Consider the following 18,574-nt stretch of genomic DNA (forward strand, 5'->3'; position numbering starts at 1 on the left):
ATTTTCACAAGAGTTATAGGCACAACAGGAGTAATATGCAAATGAGAGTCGATGTCACACTATTTCTTTCCCATCTTTAATGGTATATTGCCAACTTGTCCACTCACCACATGGTCTACCTTCATTTAGTCTTTTGCCATTCTGTCCAACATTTTTTTCTAACAACCATTTGGTCCAATCATCACTTTGTCTAATCACCCGTTCGTCTAGGACCATTTCGTCTCATAACCAGTTGGTCTAATATCCATTTTATTTTCATTCATTTTGCCCAATTAACAATCCAATTAGACCAAATGGTATATGGACTAAATGGCTATTAGACCAACTGGTTATTGGATGAAATGGTGAGTGGATGAAATGGCAATTAGACCATGTGATTAGTGGACGAACTGATGGTAGACCAAATGATAGTAGACGAGTTGGTAATTGGACAAATTAGACCAATTGAAAATAAACATCTTTCATATTAAATGAAATGTATATTGATTATTATTTTTGTTTGTATTTTTTTATATTGAATCACAATATGTTGCAACAATGGCAATTCTAAAATGTTCATAGAGGAATCAAACCTTGTCTAAAATCATAACGAGAACAAAATTTTGATATTTCATGTGACAAAATAGAGTTGGAGACATCATTAGTTCCCTTATTTACATATCAACCATGTTTTGTAATATTAAGCAAATATTAAATGTCATTTCTTTCTTTACATCAGATTTTCATGAAATTTTCACATTTTATTTTGGGCCTTTGCTATTCTTCTCTCTCTAAGTTTACTTTTTGTTGGAGAGGGGGGGGCGCGCGACATGGCCTTTAAAGATTAATAGATAAAAAATTAACACTTTTCAATGGAAAAAAATGTTTAAAAAAAATTGACAGTCCACACATAGGGTAAGTAAGAGACCTTACAAGAGTAACTGGCTTTAAAGAACATGTTAACAAACTCTACGATTGAAGGTTTATTTTAATCACCATCCAAATAGGAAACAAAAAAATATTCACCTGACACAGTATCTTAACGAAATATTACACCTGATTTGTTCCACAGGGTTTCAACATATTTTTACAATCCACACGAAGATGCTGTCGCACACAATGAACATGAAGATAACATACATGGCAAGGCAAAGCACTTTGGTACATTTCACTGACTGACCAACAAAAATCTTTCAAGGTAGTACAAAGAATTATACATCAATGAGAAAAATATAAGTACTTTGACCTGAATACATCAAGGTGTTTTTTAATCTGTGATCTGAAACATGGTTTCCGCAGGTTTCATGCATTACATGGACACTTAAGTACAGATATAGGAAAAGGGCCTAAATGATTAATAAACGCTTTTATCACAATGTGCTTAATCACAACTGTTACTATCGCTACAGCAATGAAGAGCCAACTGTTAACGTAATTAGTCAACATAAACAGTAGATTGTTTAAACAGTGGGCTTGTTAAGTGTTTACGTGTGCTGTGTTAAAAGCCCACATTATACCTGGGCTGTAGCTCAACTTCCGCTACATTATATGAAATTAATGCGTTGAATCTGCATAAACCATGGTTTAGAACACAATTCACAACCCCCTTTGCTAATTTGAGCTTAAAGCTTCAGGTCCAATAGCAACTGACAAGAAAATCTACTCCAAAACTAACAATACAAATAATTAATCGGACAATGTATGATGTCATACAACGATAACCACAACAACTTGGTCAGCTCTTGGCAGTATAGTGTCATTGCAAGATAAAGATCACTTTAAATAACACAAATTTTCACATCCATGGAGAAAATATATGAAATTTAAGGCTGCCTCGATAAAAAACCCTAAAGCCCCTTTTACAATTGGTGGTGCGACTGCTTACAACTGTTGCGATTGCGTGCAACATATACTGTGACCAAATGATCGCAAACGATCGTAAGAGCGATTGTGAAAGCCCCTTTACTTGACCAAATTTTCATAACACAATAAAATGCATCTACATGTAATAAATAACATGATACAAGAATAATGGCAGATTAGATCTTAAGTCTCATTAATTTTGACAAATGTTCTCATAACATACATCAATGATCATTCAAACAAATAATTATTTGGCCATTAATCTACAAACAATTTGGGGCCAATCTACCTATAGGCCTACTCTGGAAGTCAAATTACTGGCAGACATTCACCCAATATTCTATATCTTTCTTAGAGTTTTAATTAGAGTATGTTTATACTAAAAATATAATAAAAATGTAAATTATTTTCTTTACATTAGAATAATTATATTAGTCTGGTTATTTAAAATGCCCTTAAGACATAAATTGTACATCTCTAAGTGCTTACAGATTGATCATTACCCCGGTTCTCGGACTCCTACATATGCACATCCGTCACTCCCGAAGGAGTATTCCAGCCAGTGGCTAATGAGGATAGATAATCAAATGGCCAAAAAATCAAATTCTTTTAATTATTCAGCCTTTAAAATTTCATTGAGTATATCAGGATTAATTTCTTCATATTTGCAATATAAAGCACACATAGCTATTGCTCAGTACCCGATGTACACTTATCGGTGCTTAGCACACAATCAACAAGAATACTGCTATTACTTGAAGCACATTAATTGCAACTACTTCTCCTATATGCAAGAATCTGTTGATTCTGTTGCAGGTGGTGTTACTGACACCAGCAGCAGCACCAAACCAAATATAACACTACACTACCATTGTGGTTGGGAGCATCGTGGTGTAGCGGTTATGACGGTCATCTTTCAACCTGAGGGATGTTGGTTCGATTCCAAGCCATGGCGTGTTTTCCTTCAGCAAGAAATTTACCCACATTGTGCTGCACCCAACCCAGGTGAGGTGAATGGTCGGAATTTATTCCTTGAAATGAAGTGTGCGCAACAGATGCTCTGCTAAAGCCAGGGTAATTATGCTGCATTACTTAGAGCACTTCTGATAAAGTAAGTGCTAAGTGCTATATAAGCAAGTATAATTACTATTATTATTATTATTATTATTATTGAGATACTAGGCAGAGGCATAAAAATAATAGTCAAATGTAAAGTGTACAAAAATGAACAATAAATTCTTAAACAGATACGAATGGATCACTCTATTCACTATTCATGGCCATTGATATAATGGTTCCATTTCTAATAACAATAATATTATGGTCCATATACATAGCGCAGTTACTATAATTGCATATACTCTACTGCGCTTGATACTTGGTAGCATATTATTACCCCGGCTGTAGCTGAGCCACCATAGAGGCGTTAAAGCATTCAAGGAATAAATCCTAGCGGGTCCTAGAAGGAGAGGGGGGTGGTGTGGGAGCCAGTGGCATGTGTGTCATTACTATTAAAATCCAATGGAACTCAGACATCAAAGTCAGACATCAATTAAAAAAAATATATATAAATAAAAAAGAAGGGGAAAATGTAGGCTCAAACACTGAAATGGAATTAGTATGTCCATGGAAAAGGTTTTTTGTTAAAAGGGAATTTTGGGGTTCCGTTATTTTTCTGTAAGCAAGCACATCTTTAACTCGGGTACTATCTGCTCATTAATTTGAGTTTATTGTCAAAGTTCAACATGGGTTTTATGATTTTCCTGTCCTGTTCTGTCTGAGGTGTGATGATCATTCAGAACAACAGACTCCCCTCCAAGAATAATGTGATTCAGAGCTTGCATGGTCTTCACAATCCTGTCATAGCAAGAGAAAATAGTCATAATTTGTTAAGTCATTTATTATTTGACTCTTTGTTTCTTTGTTTAATTTATTCATCACTCGGCTCACCCATCTTTTCAATCTTCTATTCAAACATTCAGCTACATGTATCCTTAAGTTATTCATTCCATCCCTCCATCTATCCATTCATCCATCCATTCTTTCATCTATACATTCTTCCATTCATCAATTCCTTCATTCATTCATCCAATCATTTACACATCTATCCCACCATCAGTTCATCCATCCATCCATCTATTTATTCATTCATCCATCCATCAATCCATTAATTCATCCATTTATTTACTTATTCATCTATCCATTCTTTCATTCATTCACCCATCCATCCTACCATCAGTTCATCCATCCATCTATTCATCTATCTATTCATTCATTCATCTATCCATCAATCCTTGCATCCATTCATAATTCATTCATGTATCCAACCATCCATTCATCCATCTATCAATCTATCCATTCATTCAGTCAGTCAGTCAGTCATCCATTCATCTATTCATTCACTCTTCTATCCAACCATCCATCCATCCATTTTGGATGGTGGTGCATAGCAGGCCTTAAGAAATAGGAAGGAAGCATTGTTTCAAGTTCAGGGTTCACTCAAGCATGAGATATGCACACTCTACAATCTTAGTGAAACTTCCAAGCAGTCTGCAAAAAAAATTGCATCAAAAGAACTCTTGTATCTTGTTTTCTATCTAATTTTACAACATGACCTTTTGACAGTATGAAGAGAAAGAATTACTCTTGGATGGGCCATTTTGAATTTTTTGCTATTAGAAAACTAAATTACTGTTTTGGCTATTTACAGAGAAACTTCCCTGGCAACTCGTTGGTTTTAGGGTGGCTGGTCACACTAAATATTTAAAACTCTGACTCACGTCCTGTGAAATATCAGTTTCTTTTTATCCAGGAACATCTGGGCCTTCTCTGGGATGGTTCTACTTGCTTGCTCATTCTTTTCAATCTTGGCACTGACTTTCTCCAAGATACGCACTTTGACGGCATCTGACAATCCTAGAAAAGAAACAGAGAGAGATGTTGTCTTAAGGATAATCAATAATGGCCATAAGAATGATAATGATAGGTGGGATCTGTAGGGCGCCAAATCCACTCTGCAGAAAGCCCAAGGCGCAATGAAAGAATGAAAAGAGAGAGATAATGAAATATACATGTGCACTGATAAATTATGAACTTGAGAAATGACTGACATTTAAGAGTAGCAAGCATCGAATAGACGTGTGTTAAGGTAACATTTAAATGTGTCAAATTTGAAACATACACATTGCATTGTTTATCTTTAAAAATTTCCTTTAATTTGACCTCATATCTGGGTAGATTACTCTTTTGAACAGAAGAGATAAGTTCATCCTACCTTCAAATATTTTAGGATCGATGTTTGTGTTTTCCAATGTCTCGGTGTCCTCTATTTCAATCTCATGCTTATTAAAGAAGTCTGCTGCTTGGCGTACGATTGCTTGCTCAGTGGTATTGACAAAGACATACATGTAGCAGGATGGGGTGTCCGACACTGTGTGCACGTTATGAAAGTCTCCTGCTGGCAACTTAAGTAAGAGATCAATATAATAAGATGAATTTAAGGAAACATACGCATCATTAATAATAGTAATATTCCACATTTCTCTAGGGTTCCATGACATTTGCTCCGGCGACAATTGCTCTGATGGAAAATTGGCTGTTAAGGCAAACATAAATCTTAAAACCTCCAAAACAAAATAAACCCTTATCTTCATCTTTACATTATTCTGAACCAAATACTCTATTACCATCCTAACTCTAACCCTATGCCATCTGAGATATTGAGCGAGGAGCAAATGTTGTGTCACCTTATCTAAAGCTTAATACATTAAAACTATGTCTCTATAATAAAGCCGTTTTATTGATATTATATTACCCCAGTCATCAGATCTTGGCTTACCCACACATTAATGTATGCACTTTCTCTACTCCTTGGAGAGCATTCCAACAAGAATTCTTACACTCAATTGCTAGGTACATGTATACTAAACAGGCTTTAGCATCCTACCGGGTACCTATTCAACACCTTGAAGGAGAGTGGCAAAGTGTGAATTAACGCCTTGCCAAAAGACGCTAGACCAGGTGGGGTTAGACCTCACAACCTTCTGATTAAAAAGCAAGAGTCAAAACCACTACACCCAGATGCTTCATTATTTGAAATTAAAAATTGTTGAGAACATTACATTTACACAAGTGATATCACTTTATCTGGAAAGATTTTCAAGGCAAGGCAAAATTTTTAGTTAACATTTGAGTCTCCTTCCATTTGAAGTCTAACTGAGAAGTAACAACAGGCTTGATTTCCTATACGCTAAAAACCAATGTACATACATGTAGATTATTTTATCATAAGTACATTGCCATGTCAATTTTCTGTTATATTTTTTCATATAAAAGCCAGTGGAGGAAAAGTTTTTTTTCAAGTATCATAGACTAATAAATGAAATTAAATTGAATGTACATGATTGGAAACCTCACCTGTATCCGATCTCCAATGTGAAGAGTGATATTTCGTTTTCTTTCTACCAACTCCACCATGACTGAACCACTAAGAACCTGGATGGTTGTATTCCCAAGATCTTCACTTATGAAATTCTCAAGGTATAAACCTGATTTATGAAAACAAACAAAATATCTTGAATAGCAATAATATGTTGACCTCTAGTAATAGGATATTCACTAGCACTACACTACACTAACACCAAAGCAATACAGTGTACAACACACAAAAGCACTACTGTTGCAATCATTGTCAAATATCTTCTTACCAGGAAAATCTGCTACAAAAGTAATATCTAGATATACTTGACCACATAGAAACACTATATGTACAGTATGTGCACATGAGCACACACCAATACACTACACTACACACACACACTCAAGAACTACACTCAACACCAAAGCACTACACTATACTACATACCCAAGCCCTACACTCCTCTACAATCCAAAGCGCAACAATACAATACACTACACACACAAGCACCACATTCCTCTCCAACCACAAACTAGTACACTACACAACCAACACTAAACTATACTACACACCCAAGCACTACACTCCTCTACAAACCTACATGTAAGTACTACAATAAACTACACACACAAACACTACAATAAACTACAAACCCAAACACTATCATAAGCTACAGACATAAGCACTACACAACCAACACTACAAATGCAAACACTACAATACACTACACACCCAAGTAATACACTATAACTTCAAACCCAGCCACAACATAACACCACAAACACAAGCACTAGTATTGCCATCACTTTCGAAGGTCTTCTTACCAGGAAAATCCGCTACAAAAGTGATATCGAGCTCATCATCCAGCTGATCTTCAATCTCTGTGAGTTTAATCCTCCAATCAGAGAGCTCCGTTAAGAGGGGCATTATCCAGGGCGTGGCACTGAAGGGGGACCAATCCGCCCTCACCAGATCCATGTTAGGGTTGAACACCCTATTCAAGGAACAAGAAAAAATTGGATGCTAGAGCATTTGCATGCCTCACCACTGTTGGAAAACACTCCATCCATTGGAACGGATGCAAATATTGGTTCCGTGTATAGGAGGATCACAACATCTACACATTAACAGCAATACACTATTTGTCAAAAAGGAGGGTGTTCACCTGGTGTATTCATTGCACCTGCCAGTCCTCGGCAAAAATCTTCAGAAGGTCAAGTCAATCTTCAAGTTCAATTGCCATGATAACAAATATTTGTTATGACTGTGGGCATTAACGGAATGACAAGACAGGATAAAATCACTCCACATTTTACTTTGTGGCACTGCAATAATAAATCATATATTAAAGGCAGTTATATCATATACAGTAACTGTTTAAAAAAATATTGCCAAATTTTGAAAATCAATAACTTCATTACTTTTTATCAGATTTTGATGAAATTTCCAGCGTTTTGCTTGGTGAATTTACTTTATTTTCATACAATAATGTCAGCTTGGAGTATCCCTTCATTATAAGGAAGTGATGTGATTAGTGTTTAATAAATAATCTATCTTAGCCTGAAATCATAGTCATCTGTCTCCTAAATCTATTTATATTTTCCAACTGTTGCTTAAATACATTATCTTATTTCTCAATTGCTTACCGTTGCTGGAACCGCCCATTCATTGATTTCCATACATCCATGTAGAGCTGAGGTTCAGAGAGACCCATATCTTTGAGATGATGAGCGATGCATGTGGCATACTGCTTAGTCATATCACTGTGACCTGCCCAACGATTGCTCTCTGTCCAATACTATAACAAGTAAGATTAAAGGATACTGCTTGTTCAAATGACTCTGATCCGCCCAATGTTTACGCCCAACATAACTCTCTGACCAGTACTGTAACAAGACAGATTTAAAAGACACAGCTTGTTCAAATGGTTTTGATCCGCCCAATGTTTACGGCCTACATTACTATATGACCAGTACTACTACTATGACGACAATAAAGGATACTACGTAGTCATATCACTACGATCCGCCCCACATTTACTCTCAGTCCAGAACTATAGCAAGGTTACAGGATACTAAGTAGTATGGAACTACTCTCTTATATTGCATAGTCATATCACTGTGATCTGTCTGATTGTATCCAGTACTATACCAAACAAGATTAAAGGAAACTGCTTAGTCATATCACTGTGACCTGCCCAACGATTACTTTCTGTCCAGTACGATAGCAAGATTAAAAGGATAGTGCTTAGTGACATTACTGTGACCCACCCAACGATTACTCTCTGACCAGGACTTTAACAATTAAGATTAAAGGATACTGTGACCAGCCCAACGATTACTTTCTATCCAGTACTATAACAAGATTTTAAAAATTCTGCTTAGTCATATCACTGTGACGGGCCAAACATTACTCTTTGTCGAGTACTATAATAACAAGAAACACCGTTAAACTTACATCTGGTGATAAATAGCCTTCGTTACCAGTCTTTCCATCGATATATTTGAGTTTAACATGTTGAGTATGCCAGGAATGAACCATCATATCCCAAGAATAGCCATAGAGACCATTGGTCCAGTTGTTATATCCCTATATAACCAGTGATAAAATGGAAAAGAAAAGTCCAGTTCTTATAACCCTGTACATGCATGCATGAAATGATAAGATGTCCACTTTATAATACCGCTGTGCGTTTGTCAGATGTCTGAAACCGGTAATCATTTAATTTCATATCCTCCAAATCATAATTGTTTTAGGACAAAAAACATTCATAATCTAGAAATGAATTGCAATAGAGACGTTCACTTTTGAAGGGATTTATAAAAACTATAAATACATGAAGCCTTTTATATACATATTACATTTGATGCTTTGTTCGCTCATTAAATTTTGGAGAATACTCAGGTATCCGTAAAAGCATAAATATTCATACATTTATGATATAAGGCTAAAACATCATTTGTATTGAAATTGTATACAAAATCATGTTTTTGAACAAAACATGTACAAAATTATGCGTATCTTCGGAACTGCATTACAAATTTGGTCTTAAAAGATGTGGGAGACTTGGAGAAAAAGCTCACAAAACATCGCCAGAGCTTTTCACACTGTGAAAATATTGCATGAAACATCAAGTTAGGGTTAAGACAGGTTACTTGGTAAATAACTTTGATTTGTGAGGATAATGTTTCTGTTCTTATTACCTTTGTAATGAAATGTGAGTAAGGCATGAACAGTTGGACGCATACATAGATGATTATTCCTATCACTGTTGATTGATGTTTCCAGCTCATTTTACTGTTCCTCTTGACATTGCAAGGATCGTTTTTCTGTGTAACAAAGCAAAAACAGGTTGATTAGTGGCACATGCATTAACATACCGGTAATCTAGTCATGAAATGGAATCGTGACATGCACTTTGGATTTACTAGAACTAAAGATAGGCTTGAATAATCACAAGTCTAACCAAACTTCAACTATATAAATAAATACCTTTTTATTTTCTTTCTTTGGAGGAGGATAGATGCAATTTTCACTCGGCTGGATGGTAGCAGAGAAGCTGACCGATGGGATATTGTTTTTCACGTAGATAGGGAGTATACTACAGAATGATCTCGGCCAAGATGGAGAGAAGAATACAGTCGTTGATGCTAGCATGGCATAGGGGAACATACCTGCAAAAATAACAACATCAAAACAAGTATGTGATAATCATAAATCAAAATTGCCAAAAGCAGATGAAAAGGAAACATTTTTCAAACTCCAATAAGTAGGAAATGTATGTATTTTTTTGTTTTTTTGAAATTTCAATAATTTATTGAAACATATTTATTCAGGAAAACACTGTCTACATCAAGGTCCTGTACTTCTCTATCATTTAACATAGAGTTCTGAGGCAGTGTTTGGAGTCAAGAGAAATACATGACAAATACTTGTTCAGGGTACTCTGAGACCCTCTGCGCAGGAATCTATGATAGAAAGATGATTGTTCTTTTAGGATCTATTTTGAAAATCTGTGTCCACCTTTGAATGAAAGTGGCCCCCATGTGATGAATACCAACCTATGATTCTGTATAATGTATTTCAAAGCTCTCTGACTTTCTAGAAATTCCCTTGTGGTTATGAACACTGGCTATCAATTTGACTTTGGCCAAAGATAATTTTTTTTTTTTTTAAATACTATAAGAGGTCCCTATAGAGCAGTTTACTGAAAAGGCTAACTTTTTAACATAAAATGACCCCCCCCCACCAAAAAAAAGGGGATCAAAGGTCACATGTGATAAATACTGACCTATGCTGAAGATCTGTGAGTTCATAATGTGAAAGGAGGAGCAGAAGAAAGTAGCGAAGAGACGAGTAGCATCAAAGAAAAGAAGGAAGCCTGCTGATAGATCCAAGATGAAGCCACCAAGATGAACGATGAGGTAATCAATCTCTTCATCTGTTAGCATCAACCTGAGAAAAATATTCAAGATTAGCAAAGATGGAAATAATCACCATGAGCTATTAAAATCTTTGTTACACCAGGGGATCAACCTCGACAGGTCTTTGGCCTTTGCCATTTTTCCACATCCACAGCATTTTTTTTTTCTTTTGAATATTGTGGATCTTCTTCTTCTTCTTCTTTGGGTATACTGCCCAACGCCCCACAATGGGAGCCAACCGGGCAGGAAGTGCGCAGATGTTAATGGCACAGAGAGAGAAGATGCTTGTTTAGTCTTTGCTTAGCTTTGTGTAGATTTGAAGTATGTTTCGCTTGAAGGTTTCTGTGTTCTTGATTTCAATGGTTGGGGTGTGAGAAAGTTCCAGTCTGGGATGGTTCTTGGAATGAACGAATACTTGTAACAGTTTTTGTTGGTGGAGATGGGAATGAAGCTTATGGATGAAGATTTCCGAAGGGGCCTTTTGACCGGGCTCGAGACTTTTCGCACTGGATCGTTGAAGCCCAGTGGATTAGTCTCCACACTTGGAAACAGAGGGTTATGGGTCCAAATCCCAGTAACGGAGTGATGTTCTTCAGCTAGATATTGATCCACATTGTGCTGCACTTAACACAGGTGATGTAAATGGGTACCTGGTAGGAATTTATTGAAAAGCTAGTGCGCTGTGAAAGGCTTGCCAGGCTAAAACCAGCGTAATAATAGCCCTTGGAAGCGTCTATAGAGATATTAAATGGTTCCTGATATGCACCATACAAGAAGTGAATATTATTATTTTATATTCTTGAACATACTGCACATATTGTTGTGAATAAAGTGAAATTTGAACATGAAAAATCATGAAAATCAAAGCAATAAATTCTTACCTGAACGGTTCAAATATCCAATGCTTTGACAAATACTCCATTGAATAGCCTCCTATCCAGTCCGCATCCAATTTCTTTAGACCAGCGTAGAAATATACCACAAAGATCTATGGTCAAATACATCATAAACAAATTTGAAAAATAAAAAATAAGATTAAACAGTGTAAAGGAAAGTAATGAGAAATGAATAATATAAGCACGCTGTTCCATTAAATGTTAGGTCTTTCACAAGCAATATTAAAACACTTTCCCACATATGCATTTCTGTGTTAGTGATCTGCAGAGTTATCGGTTTTCAGCTAAAATGTGATGATTTCACAAAGTTAAAGTTTACGTCACCGGTAATGTACCAGATCTACATCTATAGTAATATGGTGACAATTAAAGCTTTATTTTAAAGTGTTTTTCTTGTGAAATAACTTTTTCTGCTACACTCTATGGTTTTTAAAGTGAGTTTACCTGAAAGCGAATGATAGCAACATTCCAGAGAGGTACATTGGCATTTCTTATTTTTGGATTCAGCAAGGCATCAACAGACCTGTGAGGGAAAACAGAGGTAGAAAAATATATCCCTGGTGGGTGTTTTATAAAGCTGTTCATAAGTTAAAGAAACTTTACAAGCGACTAGTGATCCTTTCTTGTGATAAATGATATACACCAAATCTTCATTCAGTTGACGTTGATTTAGCACCTCAGAAAGGATCACCAATCGTTCGTAAAGTTGTAACGTACGGACAGCTTTATGAAACATTCATCAGGTGCATCATTTTATCAAACCATTTGGATATGAGAGAATTAATTGCAACCAGTAATTAGAATTGAATTCATTTAACAAATATAAACAATCGATATACAACCCTTACAAATGTAGAAACAACGTCAGAATGATTATGAATAAAAGGGTAATCATCTTAAGTCAGAAAAGGAAATAATCATCAGTGCTCTCATTAATATAAAACGAAAGATAACAGTATCTATATTCTTTTTTTTATGCCAATTTTTGTGACTGTTGTATCTGTCCTCATTCCTTCCACCTCCCTCCCCAAGCCAAAAGACAAGCTATGTCAATGTACATAGTGTCCTTCATGACCTTTGCACTTGACACCTCAAGCAATCAGATTACCCTCACTCTTATACTTGGAGCATATTTTAGTTATCACAAGAACATATGGGAACGTCTGGAAGAACAGAAAAATATGGTGGATGAAGGCATATAAACTGGTATGTGAACATTGCTTGACATTTATTAAATGGGGGCGATATAACCCACTATGTGTTGGCTCAGTTGGTAGAGTTTCCATCTCACAACCAGGAGGTCAGGAGTTCAAGTCCTGGCCGTGTCGGACCAAGAGATGTTAAAAGGCGGGAGTTGTTGCTACCCTGTTTGGCGTTACACAACAATCTAAGGGATAGAGCAACATCGACCTGGCGTTGCACAGTGGCTGCCGGCCCAAGATCAATTGGACAAAATCAATTTTCAGAGTATTTCTATTTTGGATATCTATTTCGAACAATAAAATATGGATTTCCACATTATATTTTTTAAAGCTGGCTATTACTGAATATCTAAATATGCAATATATCTCACCAGAACCGATTTGCATCCATGAAGATGAGCTGAAAACTGATCAGGCCATACAAATATGAATGATTATTCCATGTTGTCTTGTCTAAGAAGAAGATATACCAGTATGGGATACAGAAGAGGAGACAGCTCAGCCGATAAAAGGCTCCAAGAAATATACCAAATGCACCTGTAATAATTAGAAATAACGCAATATACCAATTGATCTTATTTATCCAGAAAATAAAAAAGTATACCATAATACACCAAATGATTAATTTAGAAAATAAAAAGTAAATCATAACATACTGAATGATCCTATTTATTTAGAAAATGACATAGGCCCGTATTCTGAAGTCGGGTTTAACATAAACTCGGGTTTAAACTTGTGGTTTAAGTATGGTTAGCCAATTGTTACATAAATCACTAACAGTAGAGATATCATATTTCAGCTCATTTGACTCTCAAATTATTCATAATTGTCTAGGAAGTATAAATAGATGATTGTCTTCACCATTGAAGAATTAGAAAAAGCACAGTAAATATAAGAAACATACAACTTAATAAAAATTTTGACACTTTTGGCTTCCCATAATTTCAGCACAGAGTTAGACCATGGTCTAAGTTAAACCTGACTTACTTCAGAATACGGGCCATGTTACTCTATATCATATGGAAATTGATCAATATAACACATTTGGACAGTCCAAATGTCAAGAACCTTAATAGCAATGCAATTTTTAAACTAATGTGAGTAGAGTCAAATAGACTTGGTAAACAATGAACAATTACAACAAATCGATGAACCCATTAGAAACTGAGCCTGCCAACATGCAGACCGGAGTCTATGGAAACAAGGGTTATATAACAAAATCATTCAGTATCCTACTGGTTAATCTACAAAGCTAACCAGGCTGTGGACTTGAGGATGATTTAATCAAAGAATGAGGATCCCATTTTTCACATCTCAGTTATAAAAACAATATTATACATATTTTGGGCATTGTGAAAGGGCTCACATTCTGTACACTTCAAACAGTTCAACGCCCGTCTAACATGTCCATGAGCAAAGCAAAGGGAGTGTAAGACTGTTCCAGAGATATCTTGTATGGGACGTTCTCACTACTTTCCTAGCTTCAATATCTCCCCTAACCACCAGCCCCCCCCCCCCCTAAAAAAGGTATAACACTTAAAAATTCAAGGATCATCAACAAACAGGTTTGTGATAAAAAATAAATGATTACTTACTTTTAAAAAAAAACACAGTTCAAAGTGCCCCAATCAAAATGGAGGGGTTTTTAGGGAAAAAAATACATGGGGGCTTGGGGCAATTTAGCCCCTAAAATGCTCAAAAGGGCCTTGGAAACTGAAAAAAAGGAGCCCTAGAAATCCCCATTCATCGCAATGTTATTTCTTATCCAATGTTGCACATTTAGGCAGTAACTTGTGAAAACTAGCCCCTGAAAATAAAAAATAAAAAAAATTTGCCTGGTTTTTTTTTTAAATAATTAAAACAGAACTTTTATTACTGTAAAGATGAAAGAATCAGGAAGAGACTACCCCCTGTATACCTACCTATATACATTGTCAAATATACCACGTACATCCAATCAACAGGTAGCGGTTTAAGTGCATTGAAAAGCGGAAAGCGGCATTCGTTGGGATCTCCCCATCGATAGTCTGCGTACGCCATACCTCGTTCTTGTGGTATGTCTAACATCATAACCAGGCCTGGTGGAAGAAAAGAAGAGTGTTAACAATTCAATTCAATTCATTTATTTTTTTCTTTCAATCTTTTCACAATGATAGTTCAATTTACAACATAATGACATTTATAATTGATTTGCACGATACAATAACAACACAAAATTAAAAGAGGAGACCTACTAAAAAGCAGAGATTGTCGGGTGGAGGCTCCCTATTGGTACATTTTATAGATTATGAAAAACATATATTAGATAAATGAATAAAAATGAATAGACAATATAAAGAAATAAAATTTAATAAAGAAATGAATAAAAAATTAAAAAAAATGAATGACCCAGTGTACACTGTATGTAAACAAATCAATAAAATGATGAAATACATCATGAAAGAGAAATTAATACATATGATACATACATTACACTCTGTATTACATTGCATAGGGAAATGCAACGAGATTTTTATAAGATGGTAAAAAAAAAAATCTTACCAAATAATATTCTCCATATTGCAATAGATGCTGGATCCTGAGGAGAATTCATGAGCTTTACGATGGAACTCCATGAACTAATATCTGAGATATCAAATCCAAAAAGGCTCCTCATTGTAGTGTTACACCCCTTCTGGGATAATGTAGAAACAGGTTGTCTGGGTGCTGGGGCATCCCCAGAAGCTGAGGGGGTCCTGCCAGTGTCTGGCATATCTGCTGTTCCTTTCGCTGACTTAGGTCTCCTTTTAGTTGGCATGCTGAGATGAGTGATGGTGAGATGATGAGATGAGTAATGCTGAGATCTTTTTGGAGTCCAATCAGGGTAGATCTATTAAAGAAAAAAGTTTCACATTATTAAATAAGAGCTAAAATAATCTCATGGTGATATAATAAGAGGAGTTCCAATCTTTCTGTGCGAATTGTTCTTAGCACAGAGGTATAGAAAAAGTGAACTTACGAAATTGAGTAGAACTAACTTTCTTTTAGACACTCTCCATTTTTTTCAAATATTGGCAAAACATCTGCAAATTTTATTTCGACAAGCATCAAGAAATTGCTATTTTGGAAGCAGAGGGCTTCAAACAAGATACCAACCAATTTTTTGGCATATTCGCTGATCTGATACAATTATCTTACTTTTGTCTGCCTGAACTCTTTTCTATTTTCTAATGAAAATATGATATATTTGCTGATTATGATGTAAAATCTACTCAATAATTAGAATGTCATCTCATAAGGTAATTTTTTTTTAGCTCGCTTCGCTCGCTGGCAACTTTTTACAAATTTTTAAAAGCTATACACCTGTGATTTGATTAAAATAGCAGCCATCTGTAAGGTTTAAAATGGCTTAATTAATATCCAGAGATCCCGAGCCCCACCCATATAGCACTAACAGATGGAAGGGTTTGGCCCATGGCCCCAATATGTTCTACAACCAAGAACAAAAAAAAGAAAGGAGGAAATTAAGAAAGAAAAGGAGAGAAAAATTGTAAGGTGTAAGATGTTATTTTCTGAATATCACTGTCAAAATCTACTGAAAGTTAGATTCTCATGAAAAGGTTTTTTTTCTGGCTCGCTTCACTCACTCGGGATTATTGTGGGGTTGAAAATAATAGTTTATAATGTTCAACTGAAGATTAGACTAACACAAGCTCAATCACAAATATTCACAACTGAATGATACGCGCCGTATAAGCTAAAACAACAACAACACATCAAACAGAAGCAAATGGAGAGGAGAAGATGGAACTTATACTATAAAGACACAGGAACAAAACTGAACTGAATTCGATGAAGTCTGGAAGTGCACCCATTTTTTAGAGGGCTGCTTTGCCTCAGTAAAACTCAAAATCATATTACAGAATTAACATATATTCAAATTACATAAAATCAATTAATCAAAATAAAGAGAATGGAGGAGCCAACTAAAAGTGGAAAATTCTATTCATAAAATAACCAATAAGAGATAGAGGATGGAGATGAATAAGATGTTGGGATGATTACATAATAAGAATGTTGAACAAAGGAAGCAGATGTAGGAATGTAATGAACACATCTGAATAGGGAAGGAATGACAAGAGAAGCAGGTTGAAAGTCAAATGGAAATGGATGACAACAGAAGCATCTAGAAATAAATGTAAACCAAGCAGAACTAAATATCAAAATAGCTTGAACTGTAAATAATAAGGCCTAAAGGAAACCAAATGTCAAAATAACAGTCCTACATTATATAAAGCAACCTTTTGCCCCCTCTTACCCGTTGCCCCCTGCATAGTCATAGACTGACTCTACATCGATTTCAATTTAATACCTGACATAACTAAGTTTTGATTAAAAAAATTTAACAGATATGAGTCGACAGAACACCTCGAACTGTTGAACACAGGCCAAAAAAGCCTACCGATTTCACCATGTCGTTAACAACTATCTCTTGAGAAATAAGGATGGACGTGTAGTACTAACTGCTAACAGTTAACTGTTCAGCATGACAATGGTTGTCACGAAAGTTGGCCCCAATTCATCACTAAATTTGAAAAAAAAACGAATTAACTTCAAAGTTCAAGTAACATATTCGTAGACTACTACTAGTACGACCACTAGACTCTACCCATAATCCATATATCATTTTAATTTTTATATGTCGTCTTTCCGTCGATGCCCACAATCAAAGACAAAGTCAAAGACTAATAAAAGTGTTGATTATTATGGCAAAGTAATGATTAGTAGAAGAGAAATTTATGTTTAAGTATAAGCTCAGGCCTAGGCTAGGCCGTCCAAATGCACGTTAGTGCACACTCAATTATTCAACAATGTATCTCAATCGAGTGATGGGGCCCGCCACCCAAGGGTTCATTACATGCCGCCGCGCACAGAAAATTCAAGCCATAGTCATAGAACTAGAAGTAGAATTAGAAAAGAAGTCGTGTGTTGTGGACCCAAGAAGTGAGATCCCAGCACGCGCGACCCACTAGTTAGAAATCCACTGCCAAACGCGGTTCGTGGTGCGAGGTTAGTATACTAATACTAACCTCGCAATACGTGTGAGTGGGGGCCCGCCTCCTTCAAATTTAAATTCATACCGTATGGAATTACGATTCCCCGGATCCGCCAACACAAATGTCTATGTATGGGGCACATTAGAATCCGCCCGCGGGGATAACGTTAATAAAAAGAATAGAAATCCAATCAAACATTAAAAAAAAGTCACCAAATGTTGTCTTTTTAACTACACGCGATATCTTATGGACACTGATAAAAATAAGAATAGGCAAACACTTTAATTACCTCCTTTATTTTGCGAAGTTAGATAGATCAACTGCCTCTAACTAGACTATGTCTATGGACGGTGTAGGCCCCTAGACGAATATTAATTGATAGAAATAAAAGAAAGAAAGGTCAATTCACGATCACCGTATCCATGTATCACAGTAAATCGCACCTATAATTATGAAGCATTTTAATATGCACTTTTCAGACTGCATCAGTGGCGTAGCTACGGGGGGCACGTGCCCCCCCCCCCCCCTGAGATTTGGTGTGCCCCCCCAGGTGCCCCCCCCCTGAAAAAAATGGCAGAGCAAAAAAAAAAGGGAGAAAGAAGAAAAGAAAAAAGGAAAAGAAGAAGAAAGACAGAAGAAAAAAAAGAAGAGGAAAATAAGAGGAAAATAAGAGGAGGAAGACGAGTGAATGAAATAATGTGAGGGGAATTGACTTGGAAAAAAAAAATCCTTCATGTTACGTAAATTTTGCTTGCGC

The 18,574-nt window shown here is 35.9% G+C and overlaps 1 protein-coding gene across 2 annotated transcripts; it reads right to left on the reverse strand.

Moving 5' to 3' along the window:
* Positions 1 to 921: 921 nt before the first annotated feature.
* On the reverse strand, positions 922 to 18,187 carry LOC129274173 (vitamin K-dependent gamma-carboxylase-like). Of its 2 annotated transcripts, XR_010295492.1 has the most exons (17): positions 18,107 to 18,187; positions 15,323 to 15,650; positions 14,704 to 14,859; positions 13,153 to 13,318; positions 12,024 to 12,102; positions 11,565 to 11,671; positions 10,551 to 10,714; positions 9,752 to 9,933; positions 9,463 to 9,588; positions 8,717 to 8,848; positions 7,906 to 8,057; positions 7,084 to 7,253; positions 6,259 to 6,389; positions 5,117 to 5,306; positions 4,623 to 4,758; positions 3,390 to 3,699; positions 2,619 to 2,763 (listed from the first exon to the last, which is right to left on the reverse strand). XR_010295492.1 is itself a non-coding variant. In XM_064108675.1 (16 exons), the coding sequence occupies exons 2-16, from the start codon at positions 15,576 to 15,578 to the stop codon at positions 3,576 to 3,578; spliced, it is 2,271 nt and encodes a 756-aa protein (XP_063964745.1). In that variant the 5' UTR covers positions 15,579 to 15,650; positions 18,107 to 18,187; the 3' UTR covers positions 922 to 3,575. The 2 variants fall into 2 exon arrangements, 1 of the variants encoding a protein (XP_063964745.1); XM_064108675.1 differs by having other exon boundaries at positions 922 to 3,699.
* Positions 18,188 to 18,574: the final 387 nt, after the last annotated feature.

The sequence above is a fragment of the Lytechinus pictus genome, chromosome 13 (assembly GCF_037042905.1).
Source record: "Lytechinus pictus isolate F3 Inbred chromosome 13, Lp3.0, whole genome shotgun sequence".
Classification (NCBI taxonomy): domain Eukaryota; kingdom Metazoa; phylum Echinodermata; class Echinoidea; order Temnopleuroida; family Toxopneustidae; genus Lytechinus; species Lytechinus pictus.

Coding starts and splice junctions, on each gene's coding strand:
- LOC129274173 (XM_064108675.1), bottom strand. CDS start 15,578: ATGCCAACTAAAAGGAGACCTAAGTCAGCGAAAGGAACAGCAGATATG. Junction 13,319..14,703: donor ATATTTGACAATGTATATAG/GTAGGTATACAG, acceptor TAATTATTACAG/GTGCATTTGGTATATTTCTT. Junction 8,058..8,716: donor AAGGCTATTTATCACCAGAT/GTAAGTTTAACG, acceptor TACTTGTTATAG/TATTGGACAGAGAGCAATCG.